We start from the raw sequence: 18,239 nt of genomic DNA, 5'->3' as shown, positions 1-18,239 counted from the left end.
TCCCACTCAGTTCATAGTTACAGGCCCATGTACATAGGCGCAAAGTTAGAGACCTTTCACCTACTTTTAACCAAGCATTCTTTCATCTTCCCAGACTTGTGGGAAGATTTGACCTCTATTATTAATCTTGTTTTGTGTATTTGTGCAGTTTAAACTATTAAGTGCACACAGTATGCTCTGTAATCACCTGCTGTTTCCTCGAAGCAGCGTCCAATCGATAAGGCTCGAGTATAAGAAAACAGCCCGGACACTTGATCCAGAGGGAAGGAAGGTCTGGAACATCCAACAGGGTAAGTCTCCCGCCAGCGGTGAAGGAGGGAGATGGGGCAAAGAGCCTTGAATTCTTGAGTCTGCTCACTGCTCTGGTCATGCTTTTGGTGAGGCCAAATATCTGAATTTATTGCAGATGGTGAGCATCTGGACATTCACTCTTTTCCTGCTGGGAGCAGCCAAAGGTAAAACACATCCCACCTGCCCCTTGAGAGAGGCATAAACCCATCATCTCGGCACTGGCCAGAGAAAGCTTCAGCCATGGCAGGGTTTCCAGCGGCTGTAGACAGCTCCACGTTTCCACAGAGACGCGGGTGGGGCTGCAGTTTGTGCGGGCCCATCTCAGAGCATCTCCCTGCCAGCCTGCCTTCATGTCCCAGAGGCCCAAGGCCAGACTCTTCCAGATAAAGCATTAGACACCTGCCTGGGTTAACATATTGACTTACCAGTGCCCATTATCACATTAGTCAAATAAACCTATCGGAAGATCTAGGCAGGGAACACAGGACTTTTAAGTTTTGATGGTGGTTCGAAGCAGAGAGGTCTCTGTGGGATTCAATGAGACTGTTCCCTGATCAGAAGGTGGGCACAGGGGGAGAGGGGGCAAGGAGAGAGTTGATGGGGCGGAGGCAAGTGTCTGCCTGGTCTTCAGCCTGTCCCCAAGCAGGGGAGCAACCAGGCCAGCCTTAGGACCCCTGAGCAGGGTCAGCTTTTCTCTTACAGGAAAGGAAGTTTGCTATGATTCCATTGGGTGCTTCTCTGACTCTGAGCCCTGGGCTGGGACCGCCATCAGGCCCCTGAAAGTTCTCCCCTGGAGCCCTGAGGACATCGGGACTCGCTTCCTGCTCTACACCAACGAGAACCCAAACAACTTTCAAGTGAGACCTCTGCCATTTTAACATTGTTGTAACTGGTGAGGGGCTGTGCCCACCGGGGGACCAGGAGTTCTTACCTCTGTACCCTCTGCTTCTACCCGATCCCGCCAGCTGCCCCCAGGCCTAGCCAGACCTGGACAGAGTAGGTCTCCGGTAAAAAAGCTGGCTTGAATGAATGAATGGTTCACATTTGTCAGAACCTCTAGCTAGTTATGTGATTCTGGTGTTGGGCAAAGAGCTTATGGAAGAACCTATGGAAGGTGTAAGACCATGAGCCACAATCCAGACCCAGTGGAGGTAGTGATTCCTGACTTGGGAAGGTAAGGCAGGGAAAGAGAGGTCAGGGTGGGCTTCCTGAAAGAGGTGGCTTTTTGCTAAACTTTGAAAGGTTGTGCATTGGAACAGGCAGAGATGGGGAAGAAAGAGACAGGCTAAAGTGGCTGGGCTGCAAAAACACGGAACCCTTCTGCGTTTGTCACAGATTCTCCTTCCCTCTGATCCATCAACGGTTGAGGCATCCAATTTCCAAACAAACAGGAAGACCCGGTTCATCATCCACGGCTTCATAGACAAGGGAGATGAGAGCTGGCTCGTGGATATGTGCAAGGTAGGGCCTGGTTCTAACCCCTGTGGCCTGCGCTGCAGGCAGCTGCCACTGCTTTCCACTAATGTCTCCACCTCCCTTTATGCAATCGCAATTAGTGAGCTCAAAACAGGAAATCCTGATATATTGACGTACCTTTATGCAATTAAAATGCCTCTTCAGCAAAATAAAAATCCCCTTCCAAGTTTCTAGACTACATCTGTAGCCTGAAGCAATGGCATCTGCTGCGTGAACAAACACTTCTGTCCTCTCATTTCTGGTTAAATCAAGCCTAAATATTGTCTGCTTCCATTTCAGTGAGGCTACTTTGTATTCCTATAAACGCAGGATTATGTTCTTTTTGTTCAAGTCTTTTCCACTTCCCTGAGAGTCAGAGACGTGTGCTATGACCATTTATTTGAGATACGGAGAGCTTCGACTGACTGGGTGCCCAAAATGACAGAATAGAAAGTGCCAAACCCACTGTAATAGAGCATCTTTTGCTCAGAATGATAGACAACAGAATAATATACACATGTTCACATACACATACACACAAAAACACATGTGCAGAGGCACGCACACACAAATACACATGATACACCATCATCCCTTCTTTTCTTGTGTTCACTGATTCAATACATTTTTCTGACACCTAAGAATTTACCCTAGCAGCCTGTCTACCACCCTCCGACCTAAAATGTCAACAGGAAAAGTTACAAACTCTGAAAATTAAAATCATTCTGCATTTGACCTTGGTTGTACCAGCCATTTAACTCTTGGTATTGCTTCTGTCCCATCATTAATAAGTATCTTAATGTATAAACTTTAAGATATAGTTTATATCCCAAATTCTCCAGGTTTGTAAGAGATTCCTCAGGGCTGCTTTAAAAATAAAAGTCCTGAGAAAACGGCTGTTGGTATCTGTGTGTGTGTGATCACACATATTAGTATCATATATGTGAAAAGATTCTAGGTGGATTTTAAATTTATAGTACCACTTTAGACTCAAGCTGGTCATATGTCCTGCCCGGCAGAACTTCCAAGGATATATCAGTTCCTTTGACATCCAGGAAGAAGTTTCCCTTTCAGAATTCTTCAATATCTTTTAAATCAGTGCAGTTCTATTTTTTAAATATCTTTAGTGTGTTTCCTCCATGAAATATTGCGCTATCCTGACTGTAAAAATAGTGACACTTCCCTCCCACCTTAAAGCTTCATAAATACCTAGCAGCCTGGGGTGAAGCAAGCCCAGGCTTTGCCACGAGGCTGAAAGGACCCCTAGAAGTCAAATCCACAAGGTCATTTAGACCCTGGCTGCCAGAGAATGCACTTGAGACCTTTTCTTTTTGAAACAGGACTCTTTGAATGATGCCCTGGCTTCAGCCACCTTATTGAATCAACCTGATTGAATCTGGTTGAAGAAAACCAGAGAGTGGTCAGCTTTTAATTAGTCTACGAACTAGCGAGGGAATCTATTTGCCTTTCTTGTAGCTTTTGCCCCGAGGGATAACTCCTATTGGCAACGGGATTCCTAACAAAATCGAGTTCATCCCAGTGCCCCAGCTAGGAAGGGACAGAAGGACAGCCAGTGGTAACTCTCGGCGACCATTTCTGAGCTCTGGTTGGAAGTGGTTTCACGAGCCCTCATGATAACCCCCTGGTGTCTCTCCAACACCAGAACATGTTCAAGGTGGAGAAGGTGAACTGCATCTGCGTGGACTGGAAAAGAGGCTCCCAGACCACCTACACGCAGGCTGCCAACAACGTACGTGTGGTGGGCGCCCAGGTGGCCCAGATGCTGGCCATGCTCAAGGTGAGTGGTGGCCGGGCTGAGGAGGGGACACACAGCACCCACTGGTCTCTGTTGGGTAAAGACACAGCTGAGGGTTATATGTTTAAAGAGGAAATGGAAAGAATTGATATTTCTCTCGGAGTCTTACTTCTAAAACTCACCTCAAATCAAAACCTATGGTGTCTGTGCTCAAGGCACTGTATGTAGACCTATAATAAACATGTACTTCTGGGTGAACATCTCTGAGACCAACAGGTGTGAATACTTTGAGCTTGTGTCATTTGTTTGTTCATCCGATATGTGGGGGCACATTGTCAGGAGCTCTGCTAGGGAATAAAGAGAATAGTTGAGGTCCCAGGCCCTGGGGGAGCTTACAGCGACAACTGAGTGTGATCAGGGTTCTGATGTGGGGATGGGGAGGGGTGGCTACAGGCTTTATAGGAGCACATGTGGGGGGGCCAGGGGGGCAGCTAATCCAGTCTGGGGAGCGGGGGGCAGTGATTAAGGATGTCTCCCAGGAAGAGACATCTAAGTTGAGAGCTAATGGCTGAGCTGTGTCGATGTGAACTGGGGTCATGGTTGGGGAGACATGACAACAGGAAGAGGAGGCTAAACCAGACCCAGAGGTGAGAGACTACGACATATTTGAGGGCCTGAAAGTTCCACTAAGGGTCTAGCTAGAAAAGAGTCTAGAAAAACAGGTGTTGAGTCAGAAGAGCTCTGAGGCTTTCATAAAGGGCTGGGCTTGATCCTACGGGCTGTGGCAGGTTTTCAGCAGAGGAGTACCAGCATTAGGGTTGCGAAAACCACAGCACAGATATGTCCTGAAAATACAATCTTCCCTCTCCAGTCGAACTACAGTTACTCACCTTCCCAAGTCCACCTCATCGGCCACAGCCTGGGGGCCCATGTGGCGGGAGAGGCTGGGAGCAAGACTCCAGGCCTGGGCAGGATTTCAGGTAAGACTTGAGGGCTGGGGCCCAAGGTTTTGTCCCCAGTAGCCCCAGAACGTGGTGCAAGACTGCAGCCTAGCTTGGAGCTGGCCCCAAAGAGTCCATCCCCTTGGCTGCGGCAGAGCCGGTTAGAGTCTGCACAGAGCATTTTAGGAAGCCCCCCAGAAGCCTATCTTTGTGGCAGGGGAAGTGGTGTCTTTGCTCTCTTTAATTCCTCTGCCTCTGTCCCCATCCATTTTCTGGTGATGTGGGTCTCTCAGCAGGACTGAACAGCCAGGAAAATGCAGAGTAAGGCTAATATGAACGTGAGCAAACATAATTAAGACAAGTCCATGTTGTCATTCCTTTGCCCCTTCTCTGAAATCAAGGGCAGAATAGAACACAAAAATTTTGCTTCCACTGCCTTCATTGGTAGAAGAAACCCAGACACCACCACACCAAAAGCATCCTTTTAACCCAAGCAAAGCCTTTAAATTATAACCACAAAATATATCAATATAATATAATCATTATAATGCTAATATAATAATTATAGTAAGCATAGATTAAGTGCCTGCTTATCCCAAATACTGTACAAAGTGCTTTACGTTTTCTCATTTGATCCTCAGAACTAAAGAAGAAGGCTGAGGGAAGCAAATGACTTGCCCATGGTCACACAACTAATCAGTGGTAGAACTGACATCCAATCCCGGTTCTGCTGTCTTTTGGTTCAAGTCTCTACCTTTATAAGAACATTCCCTTTTATTTTCAACAGACAATTATGTTCGTGCCTTTTCAGCTACTCTGATCAAACCTTCAAAAACAATTGTTAAATCTAGGAGTCCTGTCAAGAAGGAAATATAGTCAGGGAGATATAATTCTAAATATTTACTTATACATCCATAATGATGTGCCAGGCACTATGCTAAATGCTACATATGTTATCTCATTTAATCTTACAGCTGTATTATTACCCCCTTTTATGAATGGGGAAACTGAGGCGTAGAAAAAGTCAAGTGATTCACCCAAGGTCATGCAACTTGCTCAAAAAATAGCCAAGTACGGATTTGGAGCAAGGCACCCAAGTCCCAGAATTTGTGTTTTGAATTGTGATACCGTACTACTTCTCTCCTTTTTCCTTCAAACTTGGGAAGAGAAAGAGAATGTTGAAGGAGAAAGATATACAAGTAAGTGGGAGAATCTGATGTGGAAAAAAACCCTTGCCTAAACAAAATCTAAATTTCTTTGCTCACCTGCCCTTCTCTATCCATGCCACTGGAATGTAATGAGCATCATTGAAACTCAATGTCTCCATATTCAATACCCCGGCCATGGCACTGCACAACTCCAGGGTATGGCATCCCTTGAGTTAGGTAGTGCACAGCCTGGGCAACCGTACAAGCTCAATCCTGCTGGCACCTATAGCCAGGCCTATTGTGTGCAGCACTGGCCATCTCTTTTAGGGTTGGATCCTGTAGAAGCAAGTTTCGAGGGTACTCCTGAAGAGGTCCGACTTGATCCCTCCGACGCTGGCTTTGTTGATGTGATCCACACGGATGCAGCTCCCCTGATCCCATTCATGGGTGAGCCCCTCCACGTTCCAGCTGCAAGCACGTGCAATTGTGAGAGCACGTCCTTTTAATGAGAGCCCTGCATTATGAAAAGCTCGTTGCTGTTCTAAACATTTCAGGCTTTGGAACGAAACAACAGGTGGGTCACCTTGATTTCTTCCCAAACGGAGGAGAGGAAATGCCCGGATGCAAGAAGAATGCCCTGTCGCAGATCGTGGACCTAGATGGCATCTGGGCAGGTAAAGCCAGAGCAGAGTGGGGACATCACTTCCCTGGGGGAGCAACGCCACTCCCACAGCAAATCTTAGCAACGAAAACACACTGCTCTTTGAAAATATACAATCCCCCCTTCTAGACCTTATTTCTTAAAAATATAGCCACGTATCATTTGTTACATCTCAGCTCTGCTGATTTATTTCCTTACACATTGTGTGGGTGTCCTGGAGTGAACAAGCAACAAAGAATTTCAAAACCATTGCTTAAAGCTGTAACTCCAACAATCAATTGATAGCTACCTAATAAGGGAGGGAAATACCATAAAAGTAAATATCCTGAATCTAAGAGAATTTTTCTGCCAATTGTCCCTTGGGAGTCAGTGATATGGTTCAAGCTTATGTAACTGGCTTCAACTCCATAGACAAAATGGGAATATTCCCAATCATGTCCATGGCAAATCCATTCACATGAGAGTCACCACTCCTCTATGTTGGGGAAAGAATAAGAAGCAATCACAGGTAAGGAAGGTTAGAGCAGAGACTGTGCTACTCAAGGTGGCTATTCTTTATCATTAATCAGCACACCTGGGATAAAGGGCATCTTTCAGATACAGCTCTGACTCTGTATCTAATAAGGTCAAAATGGCAATGAACAGGTGAGATTTTCAGCCAGACTCATCATTTGTCACCACACAGGTTAAAATCAAATGAGTAAAGACTTTTATTGAATGTGAGCATAATGGCTTGGCAAGTATGGACACCACCAGAGCAACTATTAAGGATGAGGACCTATGTGTTTGTCTTTTACAGCTTTATGAGGTTTTGCATGGATAGAGTAGCCTAGACTCTCCATCAGTAACGGCCAAGCAAGTTCAGGCCAGGTCTGGAATGTGTGCTGTGACATCTGCCACTTGGCAGGAATTTATAGGAGCCAAGGAAGGTTCTAAGGAACAAGACATGAGAGTGAAAGGCATGCTCATATAAAGCCACCAAAAGCTACTTGACCTTCCTTTTTATTCACCTAAACATGGCATGACAATGTCCTTGCCCAGGTTTGGTCATGCCTAGGAGGTCAAGTCACATCCGGTTGTGTCTTTGAGGACCTCCAGCCTGGTGCCTGGGACACAGATTGGAACAGAGGTTAGAGGCCTGGGCTCAAGCACCAGACGGGCTTGGATTTAAATCCCAGCTCCACCACTTCCTAGCTGAAATCTGAAATCTGAGGCTGTAGCCTGTATGTCTTTCTGTAATTAGGGATGGTATGTTACCCACCTCTGAGGAAAGGTGAAGATTACAGGGACAATACATGTAAAGTGCTCAGAACATTGCCCGGCACACAGAAAGCAGCCTTTATATGTTAACTGTCATTTTGCGGCTGGATTTTAGACTAATCTTAAATTTCTGAAAATACGGTCCCACTTTGGAACCATCCCACTTGGAGAGAGAGGCAGAGAAGTTGTGATGGGGCCCTGACCACCTGTGCAGACCTCCCCCTTTGCTTACCCAGGAACCCGGGACTTTGTGGCTTGCAATCACCTGAGAAGCTACAAGTATTACTCGGAGAGCATCCTCAATCCCGATGGGTTCGCTGCATACCCCTGCGCTTCCTACAAGAACTTTGAGTCTGTAAGCTATTATCCCGCTTTGAGTCCCAAGGTGGGGCTGTTGTCCTGCTGTGTTGGGATCTGTAGTACTCTCTCACCAGGGTCTGATCATCCCCTACTTGTTTTGCACTGCATGTCAGAGTTCACGGTCCTGTAGAGTGGAGGGGGAAAAAAGCCTTAGGCAGGAGGTAGCTAAAATTCTAGAAGAGTCATGTGGGAGCAGAAGATTCTGGGAAATCGGAGAGTAGAGCAGTCAATTCAATGATCTAGGAAGGCTTCCTGCAGGGGCAAAGTTTGAATCTGGCTTGGAAAATCATCGAGTTTAGAAGGAGGGGAAAGAGTGCACATTTCTGACAGGGGCAGAGCAAGTATAGAATGTGTGAGAGAAGAATCTACACGCCAGAGAGAAGGAAAGGTGGATGCTGGGGTTCTACATGCTGGGCTGGGGTTTTGTGCCTTGTGCAGCTGGCAACAAGGAGAGAGATGCACGAACGATACACCAGAGCCTGCCTATGCGGGCTCACTAGAGCCAGTGTGAACATCTATTCCTGACTCCACATTCAATGACATCGTGCTGATAGCCTGAAGTTGGCCACAGGCACGGAGTATTTACACCACGGAAATTGGTAAACTCTACCGGACTTTTTGTCCCAGAGTTTCCTGTTAGTCATTCACTAGCATGCCACTCGGCGGAAGGCATATTTGATCTAACCTGGGGCGCAGGCATCAATATTTTCTGAAGCTCCCCAAGTAGTTCCAATGTGATGTACATCAGGCTTGGGTACTACATCCTGGATGAAGTTAGTTTAGAGACCATCTATTCCAATCTCTTTCCAGTTATGAAAGAGGAAACTGAGACTATAGGAAAATTGCTCCCCAGATGTGTGGGTCATAAAAAGACAAATTCATACCTTACAGCCGGATCCATCTTTCTCATTAGAACAAGTGCTTCCCCTGTCCAGATGAAGGGTGCCCGCAGATGGGCCACTATGCTGATAGATTTGCTGGCAAGACACGTGAGGAGCAGCAGAAATTCTTCCTGAACACAGGAGATGCCAGCAAATTTGCTCGTAAGTTGCACTGTGATTTCCCACCCAAGTAAAAGAGGTTTCGTTTGTGTTTTACGTAAAGGGGTGGCCTCTAACCTGAAATATTTGTGGGTACGTTTCATCTTAGTAACAGGACACATCCACCCAAACTACCCCGTTTAAGACTCAGCCGAGGATTTAGAAAGGGTCTGCTTTACTTTCATTTTATTTCTATGGCATGAAATGAGTGGACACAAACAGCATAATTAATGGGATAACAGAAATTTACCTGTCTCTGTGGCCATCTTCTCTGAATTTTCACCACCCCACAGTTCCTTGTCCTATGCATTTTAAAAATCATGTCATCCGCACCTGTTCTATCCATTCAAAATGTATTTGGTACCAACTCTTAGCTTATCTAGCCCACTTAAGAAGCCCAACTCCGATCTCCTCAATTTCCAGCCTTCTGTCCATGTGTCCCTCATGCCCATGGATGGGGGGTGCATCTCTGGTGGAGGGTTGGAGGGGATCAGAAAGGGGTAATTTCTCTCCAAATTCTGCTGAATGGACTAGTATATAGGGTAGAGTCAGGCATGTTTCAGCCGCTTTGTGCCAACCTGCCTTATGACAGTTCCCTAAGATATTGTACTGTAAAAAAGAGACTGTGTTTATATAAATACATAAATATAATACAAGTCTCATATAGTTTTTTAAGTCAGGTTTATTGAGATATAATTTATATACAGCCAAAGTCACCCTTTGTAGTGTATAATTCTGAGTTTTGATAAATAAAAAGTCATGTAACCATCTCCAAAATCAAGATATAGAACATTTCCATCACTGTTTACATATTTTTTAAAAAGGCGTTGGTTAATCAATCCTTCCTCTGATGTAGTGATGCACAAAATACTTGCCAATATTTTAAAACAACAAATTAAACATTCAAAACCATATATTCGTTCCTCAACTAACATTTATTTATGGGCCACAGGCTATGCTAGATGTGGGGTGGTGCAGGGATGAACAAGACACCCTAGCATGAAATTTATAACCCGGCAGAGAAAACTGAAACTGAGCAAGCAGCTACAAGTGTGTTGGGCTCGACGGCTTGCTGCTGTGACATGGTAGGACAGAGGACCTGGCCCTGATCAGAGGAAAGGGCAGGGAAAACACCTCTGAGGTTGTAAAGGACAAGTAGGAGTTAGGCAAAGGATGTGTCTGTGTGTTTACATACATATGTGTGAATGTGTGTGTGAGTATGTGGTGTGTATGTATGTGTGTGCGCGTGTATATGTGTGTTTATGTGCGCATGAGTGTGTGGTCATGTGTGTATAGGTTCCTGTGTATGTGTGTGTGCTCCTGGGTGCCAAGACAGCCCTTCAGGCATAAATCTGGATGACCCCTGTGTTGGAGACTGCCCAGGGCCCTGGAGAGGCAGAGGGAAGACACAGACCTTGCCCTTGAGGCTCCCAGGACTGCACCCCTGAACTACCTTTCCAAATGTGGGGACCAGCCCTTGTTCCTTCTCTTTCCACCTTAACTCATAGTACTGTCCTTCGAGGACAGAGCTGTCCAACAGAACTTTCTGCCCTGTTGGAAGTGCTCCGTGTTGTCAAATGCAGTAACCAGCAGCCACATGTGGCAATTCAGCACTTAAAGTGTGGCTAGGGAAAGCGAGGAATTGATTTTTGTTTTATTTAATTTGGGTTTAAATTTAAGCAGCCACATGTGGCTAGTGACCCCTTTACTGGGAGGGCAGGTCTACAGGGGTCCACTGCCAGATATGTGTTTCTCCTTAAGACCTAGTTTGAATCGTAGGTTAACATGTAGAACTTCTCCTACTTCGATGCCTCAGTGTAAGGAATGGGACAAGAATCTGAGATTTCTGTCAACTATTTTGTGCATGAATAAAAACTCTTTTCTATGCCCTGTGCAGGCTGGAGATACGGAGTTTCTATAACACTGTCTGGAAGAACAGCCACTGGTCAAATCAAAGTTGCTTTGTTTGGAAATAAGGGAAACACTCACCATTACAATGTCTTCAAGTAAATTTCCTTTTTTTGGTACCACCTCTCACTTGATACACACGGCCTTCACATCCATGCACTGACATACTTGTCGTCTCTTTATCAATGGATTCTAAATTATTTACTTTATGTATTGAAGTTAACTTCAGATTTCTGCTAACACATGTTCTTTTCTCTATTATAAATCCAGGCATTTCATTCTTTCTCTCTCAATAGATCAGATTTTTTAAGATAAATCTAATATTTGCCCAGATATCATATCTTCTGATTAACCTAGTCACACGTGTTTGTTGTGTTAAACTAGTGGATAACTTGTTATTGTACAAATAATTCTACCAGAAAAAAATAATATGAAGGAATTATATAGTTTTCTATAGGAAAGTTTTGAGGGTAAATTAACTTACGTTTGAAGAAATAATAGTTAAATAGTAGTTTAAGGGACTTCCCTGGTGGTCCAGTGGTTAGGACTCCGCACTTCTACTTCAGGGGGCCACAGGTTTGATCCCTGGTCAGGGAACCAAGTTCCACATGCTGCATGATGTGGCCAAAAATAAAATAAAATAAATAGTAGTTTGAGGCTGCTGCCATATAGCTGACTTTTTCATTTCTCTAACTTTTATTTGAGAATTAATTTGGAAAAAATCATCTTGTTAATCTAGAGTACAAAAGAATGGCAGGGACTTATATGGTCATTAGAACTTGTTTCAGTGAATGGGAACGTTTCTGTTTCTCTGTTTCAAGGGGGATTATCAGACCAGGCTCCACCCACTCCAATGAGTTTGACGCGGATATTGATGTTGGAACAATTGAGAAAGTCAAGTTTCTTTGGAATAACAATGTGGTAAACCCAACCCTCCCCAAAGTGGGTGCAGCCAAGATCACCGTGCAGAAGGGCGAGGACAAGACGGAGTACGTGTCTTTGCTGGCTTGTGCCTAAGGACGTTTGTAGAGACTTGCATTTGTCATGGAAACTCACCCCAGAAAGTCAGCTGAGGTTCAGCCAGTGTTCTCAGCACTCTCTGTGGCAGGCACAGATGATACAGCCCTGCCTTCAATGAAAACTAAGGGGAAAAATAAGAAAGAGAAATAAGAAATAATTTCTGAAGGGTATAAGGTTATAAGTATCAGTTAGAGAGTGGCTACAAGTTAAAGAGGGGAACATCAGTGAAAGTTCAGGATAATAGAAGGAAAAGGAAATCAGTTTTAGCAAAAGATATAAAATTTGAGATGAGGCGAGAGAGCTAAGGTGGCAGTACTTGCAGAAACTTCATCCTGACCCGTGGCATCCCTGGCTGTGGCATCTGCAGGGGAGGTGGGGGTAATGACCGAAGCTCAGACCCCAAGTCTGGCCAGCAGGACACCCCCATACGGCTTGGTGAGAAGGAGATCCTGGGCTCTTGGTCACTGATTGAGGTTTGAAGGTTAGGTGGGGTCACTAAACTCAGGCCCCAGGGAATGTCACACCCCCGGGCAGGGCGCGGGCAGGGGGGTGGGTTGGCAGACCTCACAGCAGTCTCATCAGCTGGATGACCCCTGTGGGGTCCTCCCCATCCCTGTGAGGGGAAGACCGAGGGGCTGGCCCAGGCAGGGCGTCGGCGGAGCAAGGAGGTCCTCTCACTGAAAACACAGTGTCGAGGAGGCCAGTGGGGAGCCCTGTGCAGGCTGGGGGTGCAGCCGAGGCCTCCTCTCCCCCATTGGAGGACACTGGGACTCTAAGGTCAGTGGCCCAGGTCCCATTAGGAAGTGGACCTGTTGCCTGGATCCTGGGATGTAGTTAAAATCATGTCTGAAGAAGGTGGTCTCATTGGAATCTTTAAAATGAGAGGCATTCCCAAGGAGATGCCTTGCTCACAGGTGGATTCAAGAAAGGAAAAAAGGTATGAGACCAAATCACACAGGGCGTTGCACCCTCTCGGTGCATCAGCTGCTACCTCAGCCCTCCGATGACCTGAGGGCAGCTTCCCCGCCTGCCGACTCTGGAGGGAATCTATCTAAGAGAAGTTAGATGTTGGACCTCAGAATTTTTAAATATAGGAAGAGAGAGTCTCACAAACTATAATAGTTTGGGGAGTAAAAATACTGAATTCGTCAACTTATTCAAATATTTTGCTGTGAGGAAAACAGCCAATAAGTAACATTTTAAAAATAATAATAATAATTGGAAGACTAAAGAAAATTAAGACTTTGGTCCAACCTCCTCTCATAACCCCCTCAAATTTTTTTAGTCACCTCGTTGGGGTTTCAAGTCCTGCTAAGGAACCTGCTGGCAGGAATTCCCTCCAGTGACATGGTACCAAAAGAAAAATGTCGTTTCCCCCCTTTGTTTCTCTCTCCCCACACACCATCCTCCTTCCTTCCTCTCTGACTTTACTAAGTACCAGGTATGCCTGGCGTATAGGAGGGAATGCAAAGACAGAGGCTGCTCTTGAGAGGTTTACAGTATAGCTGTTGAGGACAATGGACTTATGGTTCATTGGAAAGGTCAAAGGACAGACTGAGAACTCCCCGTGAGGGGCCCAAAGAGGGTGCTGGGGAGACGGGCAGAGGGACAGGAGAGGTATGTGAGGGGCACGGGGAGGCCAGGCTGCTGAGGGCGGGGCTCCGATGTAGAGGACAGGAATTCGATTGGAGGTTAGGGTTAGGGCTTCCAGGAAGGACAAATGAGATACAAAGAGAAAGTGGGGAGGGGCCAGTGAAGGTGAGGAGAGAGGACGAAGCTTCAGAGCTCACAGGTGGTGAGAGAATCCCATGTTTCCTGGAAGAGCTGTAACCATACCACTTACATCTGCATTGTTTTTAAATTAATTATAAAGCTTTTTTATATTTATTGTCATGAGATGCTACATTGTTGACATGGGATTCTCACCAATCATGGGAGGGAGCTAAGCCCTCTTCTACAAATAAAGACTCCATTGCTGAGACTCGAGTAACCAGCCCCGTATCATGGCTGGAAGGCAGGAGGGGGCAGGCAGCCCAAGGGGAGAGCCAGGCCCCTGACTCCAGCTTTGGAAGGCAAGGTCAAGAGGGGTTTGAAGTTGACCACCACAGAAAGCGTAGGCCACGACATCAGCTTGACCTGTGTTTGCATCTTGGTTCTTCTACGTATTAACTGAGAGCCCTCTGTGCCTCAGTTTCCTCTCCTGTGATGTAGGACTCGTAACAATACCTCCTCACACTTGTGTGGTGAGGATGAAGTGTGCACTGCGTGAGTGGATCAGTGAGTGTGGGTGCCGACAGCCAGCGAGAGTTCAATCTACTGTAGCTGCTGTGTTTTCTTGAGCTGCTGTAGGTGGAATCGGGTCCCCAGAACGGCTGAGGCAAGAGTGAGCCCATCTGTAAACCCCTCTGCTGGGTTTATGGGGGGCCCACATGTACTGTGGAGAAGGAGAGCCGTGAGAGGTCCAGTCGCTGCCCCAAGGTGCCCACAGTCCTGGCTGCCAGAGGACCTGGAGACCAGGGACCACTTCTGAGCAACCCCTGACCTTGTCCTGGGGCCCAGCCAGCCCCTCCCCCTGGAAGCCCCCAGGCAATCAGCCCTCCAGGAACTTATTGAAGCTACCACCCTAGGGCAGCCCTCATCATTTTGAATTGTAAATCAGCAGTTACCTTTGCCAGGTAAGAACGCCCAGCACTTAAAAAGATTCCTTTCTCTCCACAGATACAGTTTCTGTAGCAAAGACACCGTGAGAGAAGACGTCCTGCTCAGTCTCATGCCCTGTTAAACTCCGGGCGCGATGCAGCCACCGCGTAACACTAATAAAGTCCGTACATGCATTTATCTGCTCACAGCATCTGTCGCTGGTGTCAGCTGCCCACGGTGGGACATTTGGGAATTGACTATTTTAAAATGCCCTGCCCATTTCCGTATATTTGGGTTTCCTGCCCTTGACCTCCAGTTACCACCCCCCTCTCCCCACGGTTTCCCTGGTCCTCGTGCCCACTGTCTTCTCCTCACCCGAGGGGTGGCGACAGACAGCAGCACTAGAGAGTGGAGTTGGGGCCTCGGCAGAGCCTTTAGCGCTGCCCCTCATCCTGCAGGTGAGGAAACAGAGGCGTGTGGGCTCGCTGTTTCAGCACACAGAGCGGACGTGCCCCATCGGGGCAGAGGGTCAGGCCCCTGACTCTGGTTCCAGGGCCCCTCCCTGACTCTGCCATCACCTTGAGATCATGGAAGGCCCTGCCAGGACGTGGCCCCTTTGTGATGGTAAATTGTGTGGTGATGGGACCACTTGGGGGCTCTGGCTCTTGGTGAGGTTAAGGGGCTCCAGCACCCAGAGGCTGTGGTGGGCACATTTGCAGAGCACAGACAGACTTCCAGCGCCCCCTGGCCCCGGGCCGGGGCTGCCTCAGAGCCCTCTCTCTGCCTGCCGGGCAAGCACCATCCCAGGCAGGACCGGGCGCTGAGGAGGGGTCCAGGGGGTGCCCAATGCAGGCCCGGCTGAGGGGGGACTTTTCTGTCTTTGCGGGGGCGGGGAGACTCAGCCAAGCAGACCTCACCGTGGCCCCGCCCACACAGGTGTTCCGTACCTGGGGGGAGTCTTCAAGGTGGCCCAGCCTGTCCCGTGATTATCCCCAGGGGGTTGTACGGGACCAGGAAGTGCACTGCCTCCCCTGAGTGTCTCGCCTCTTGGTCACCCACCCACCATGGCAGTTCCTAAGCCCCAGTGGCACGTCAAGCTATTACTGAGCTTCAAACCTGAGTGCGAGTGGGCTCCAGAGTGTTCCTTGAAAGCAGAGGGTGTGGCGAGGATTCCCCAAGCGACTGTAGTAAAGGCTTCACAGTCAAGGGCACGGGGTGGGCGCTCAGCAAACCGTGGTGATGAGGAGGGGGTGGGGCGCACCGAGCAGGAGAGACCCAGCGCTGGCCATGAACCCGCGCCCCGGGCAAGGCAGCACATCCAATCAACGGGATGGAGCTCCTGCAGACACTCCCAAACACCACCTCTGCGCCAGGCACTGGAGTGAGAGGGAAGCGGACTTCCATTCGGTGCCCGGGGCGTGCACGGTGGTAGGGGGCCGGCACCTAAATAAACACCGCCATGCTGCCCACTAGGTGCAAAAAGCAAGGTATATGCCAGGACAGGGGGGCCCAGAAGAGGGAGGAGTAAGATAGGGAAGGCTCCAAAGAGCCGTGGGAACTAGGCCCAGGCTTGCAGGAAGACGACCCATGAGACTGCAGGCTGGGAGGCCAGCAAGGAGGAGGAGGCCCCCACAGACATCTAGGCAAGAAGTGATGAGGTGTATGAGGGTGGCGAGTGGAACCAGGTATAATGGGGGGGGGGGGGGGGGAGACTGGTCGGCCATGTTGAGAGGGCCCTTCCTGCTCAAGGATGGCCTGTCTCACCTGCTCCCCAGACTAACAGATACGGCCAATAACTTGGAGAAAAGGATTTTAAAACAAGAAGGAAGCTGAAAAAAGACTGCAGGCAGAAGAAGCCAGTTGCTGAGGCTCCCCTAATCTGCTGGGCACATCATAAGCACACAGCGGGGGCTCTGCCCTGAGCCTCGGGTGACCTGGGTGACCTTGGGTTTGCCAGCAGGTGCACCGGTAACCATATGTTCCAGGGACACGGAAGGCAGCTGATGGAGACCCGAGCCAGAGCAGGGCCAGCCTCCTGCTCGCTCCTCCCGAGTCCCTTTCCTAGAATGGGCATAGGTCCTTTTATCAGGTATACATCCTGAGGAAATTCCCAGGAAGGCAGGGAACAGCAGGCTCCACGATCACCACCATTGACCTCGTGTGTGTCGCAGGGCCCAGCGGTAAAGCCAGGTAAGAATCACGGGGCTGGAGATACACGAAATGTAGCCAATATTCAATTCATGAATCACTTGGTTTATTGCACACAAACAGCACACAACACAGCTTAGTCAGAGTAGGGAAAATAGGAAAGGTGGTAAAGGAACCACCCCAAGAAGAAGTGGGGAAGGAGGCACCTCGGCATGAGCGGAGGTCCTGGTCCTGCCACAGGTCTCCAAACAAGCATGAGTGGGAAGTCGCCCCTGCTCTGACAGGGCGTCGCTCAGCGACCACCTGCAAGAGCTCGGCACCTTGGGATGGGGTCCTCCAGCAGAGAGCCTTCTATCGCTGGGCTCAGGGTCTCTTTTCAAGGAGTGGGTCAGTAGGTGTAACAGTTACACCCAGGGTACCTTGTCTCTATCAGTTGCTCCTTCAGTTCCAGTGACATACGTTGCCCATCAAATTTCTTATCTAAGGTACCACTCACTCTAAGACACTCGCAGTCCTACAGCGGACGTTCCAAGACAACTAATATGGAAGTTCACATTGGCCACTGTGACTCTATTTTGAACTATTTAAATAGCTTAAATCCTATATGTTTCACACAAGGTAAGTAGGAATCGTAGCACAGAAGAAATCACATCATAACACCTTGGCTACTTATCAGTGTGGCTATGGAGCGTACACTTCCTGTCTCCACTGGGGAGTCCAAGCTCAGCCCCACACATCCTTGACCTTAACGCACCGCCTGGGAGATGGATGGGGAGTTTAGGGCTCTCCGTGGTTACTCTGGGGGACACTTGCAGTGTCTATGTGGCCCTGTCAGATCTGAAATCCAGATTTCAGCAGCTGCATGGGGCCAGCTTGATCAGACTTTGTTCTTTTTTGTTTTTTAAATAACAGAGGTGGTGCATTTTTCAGAATGCATATGAATATGGCCTTTGGAGCGATGAAAATACACCCCATTCATAGTCAGTTTGTTAACATAAAGCTCAGGGGGACATTCAGTCTGGTTGGAAGTAATAGGAAAAGGCACTGAGCCAGCAGTCAGGGCTCTAGTCAAGCCTGGTGACCTTGGGCAAGGACTTTCCACCTCTCTGGGTCTCAGCTTTCTCATCTGTAAAATGGAACGGAAGGCTCCATCCTTAAGTCAGGGAGCTGTAAGATGAGGGAGGCACCTTAGGGAGTATGGCCACAGTCTGACCCCAGACTCAAAGCTACCAGAAGGCAGCAGGCACACAAAGCAGTGCTTGTTAGGATGGGCTTCAGACCCACCCAGCTCAGGCCCTGCATGCTCACCCCAAGGTGCAGGAAGCTGGACATCCAAGGACTCACGGGACTAGCTGAGGCAGCTCCAGGAGTGCCAGGGGTGCACCAACCAGCCTGCAAACCAGAATCACCTGGGAGCTTAAAAAAAAGATGGGGGGGCGGCTTGTCCCAGGCCCCACCCTGACCAATTCAAGAACAATCCCATGTACAGGCCTTTTTTTTTTTTTTTTTTTTTTTAGTTTTTACTTATTTATTTATTTTTGGCTGTGTTGGGTCTTCATTTCTGTGCGAGGGCTTTCTCTAGTTGCGGCGAGCGGGAACCACTCTTCATCG

General features: G+C 48.1%; 1 protein-coding gene across 1 annotated transcript; it reads left to right on the top strand.

The window, feature by feature from the left end:
• Positions 1-406: 406 nt before the first annotated feature.
• On the top strand, positions 407-14,622 carry PNLIPRP1 (pancreatic lipase related protein 1). Its single transcript, XM_059899555.1, has 12 exons — positions 407-455; positions 994-1,148; positions 1,627-1,752; positions 3,410-3,544; positions 4,374-4,482; positions 5,919-6,038; positions 6,146-6,265; positions 7,749-7,867; positions 8,786-8,915; positions 10,810-10,918; positions 11,642-11,809; positions 14,559-14,622. The coding sequence occupies exons 1-12, from the start codon at positions 407-409 to the stop codon at positions 14,620-14,622; spliced, it is 1,404 nt and encodes a 467-aa protein (XP_059755538.1).
• Positions 14,623-18,239: the final 3,617 nt, after the last annotated feature.

Source organism: Balaenoptera ricei, chromosome 16 (genome assembly GCF_028023285.1).
Source record: "Balaenoptera ricei isolate mBalRic1 chromosome 16, mBalRic1.hap2, whole genome shotgun sequence".
NCBI lineage: Eukaryota > Metazoa > Chordata > Mammalia > Artiodactyla > Balaenopteridae > Balaenoptera > Balaenoptera ricei.
Note: the sequence above shows the minus strand (reverse complement) of the source record. Positions and strands in the feature narration are given on the sequence as shown.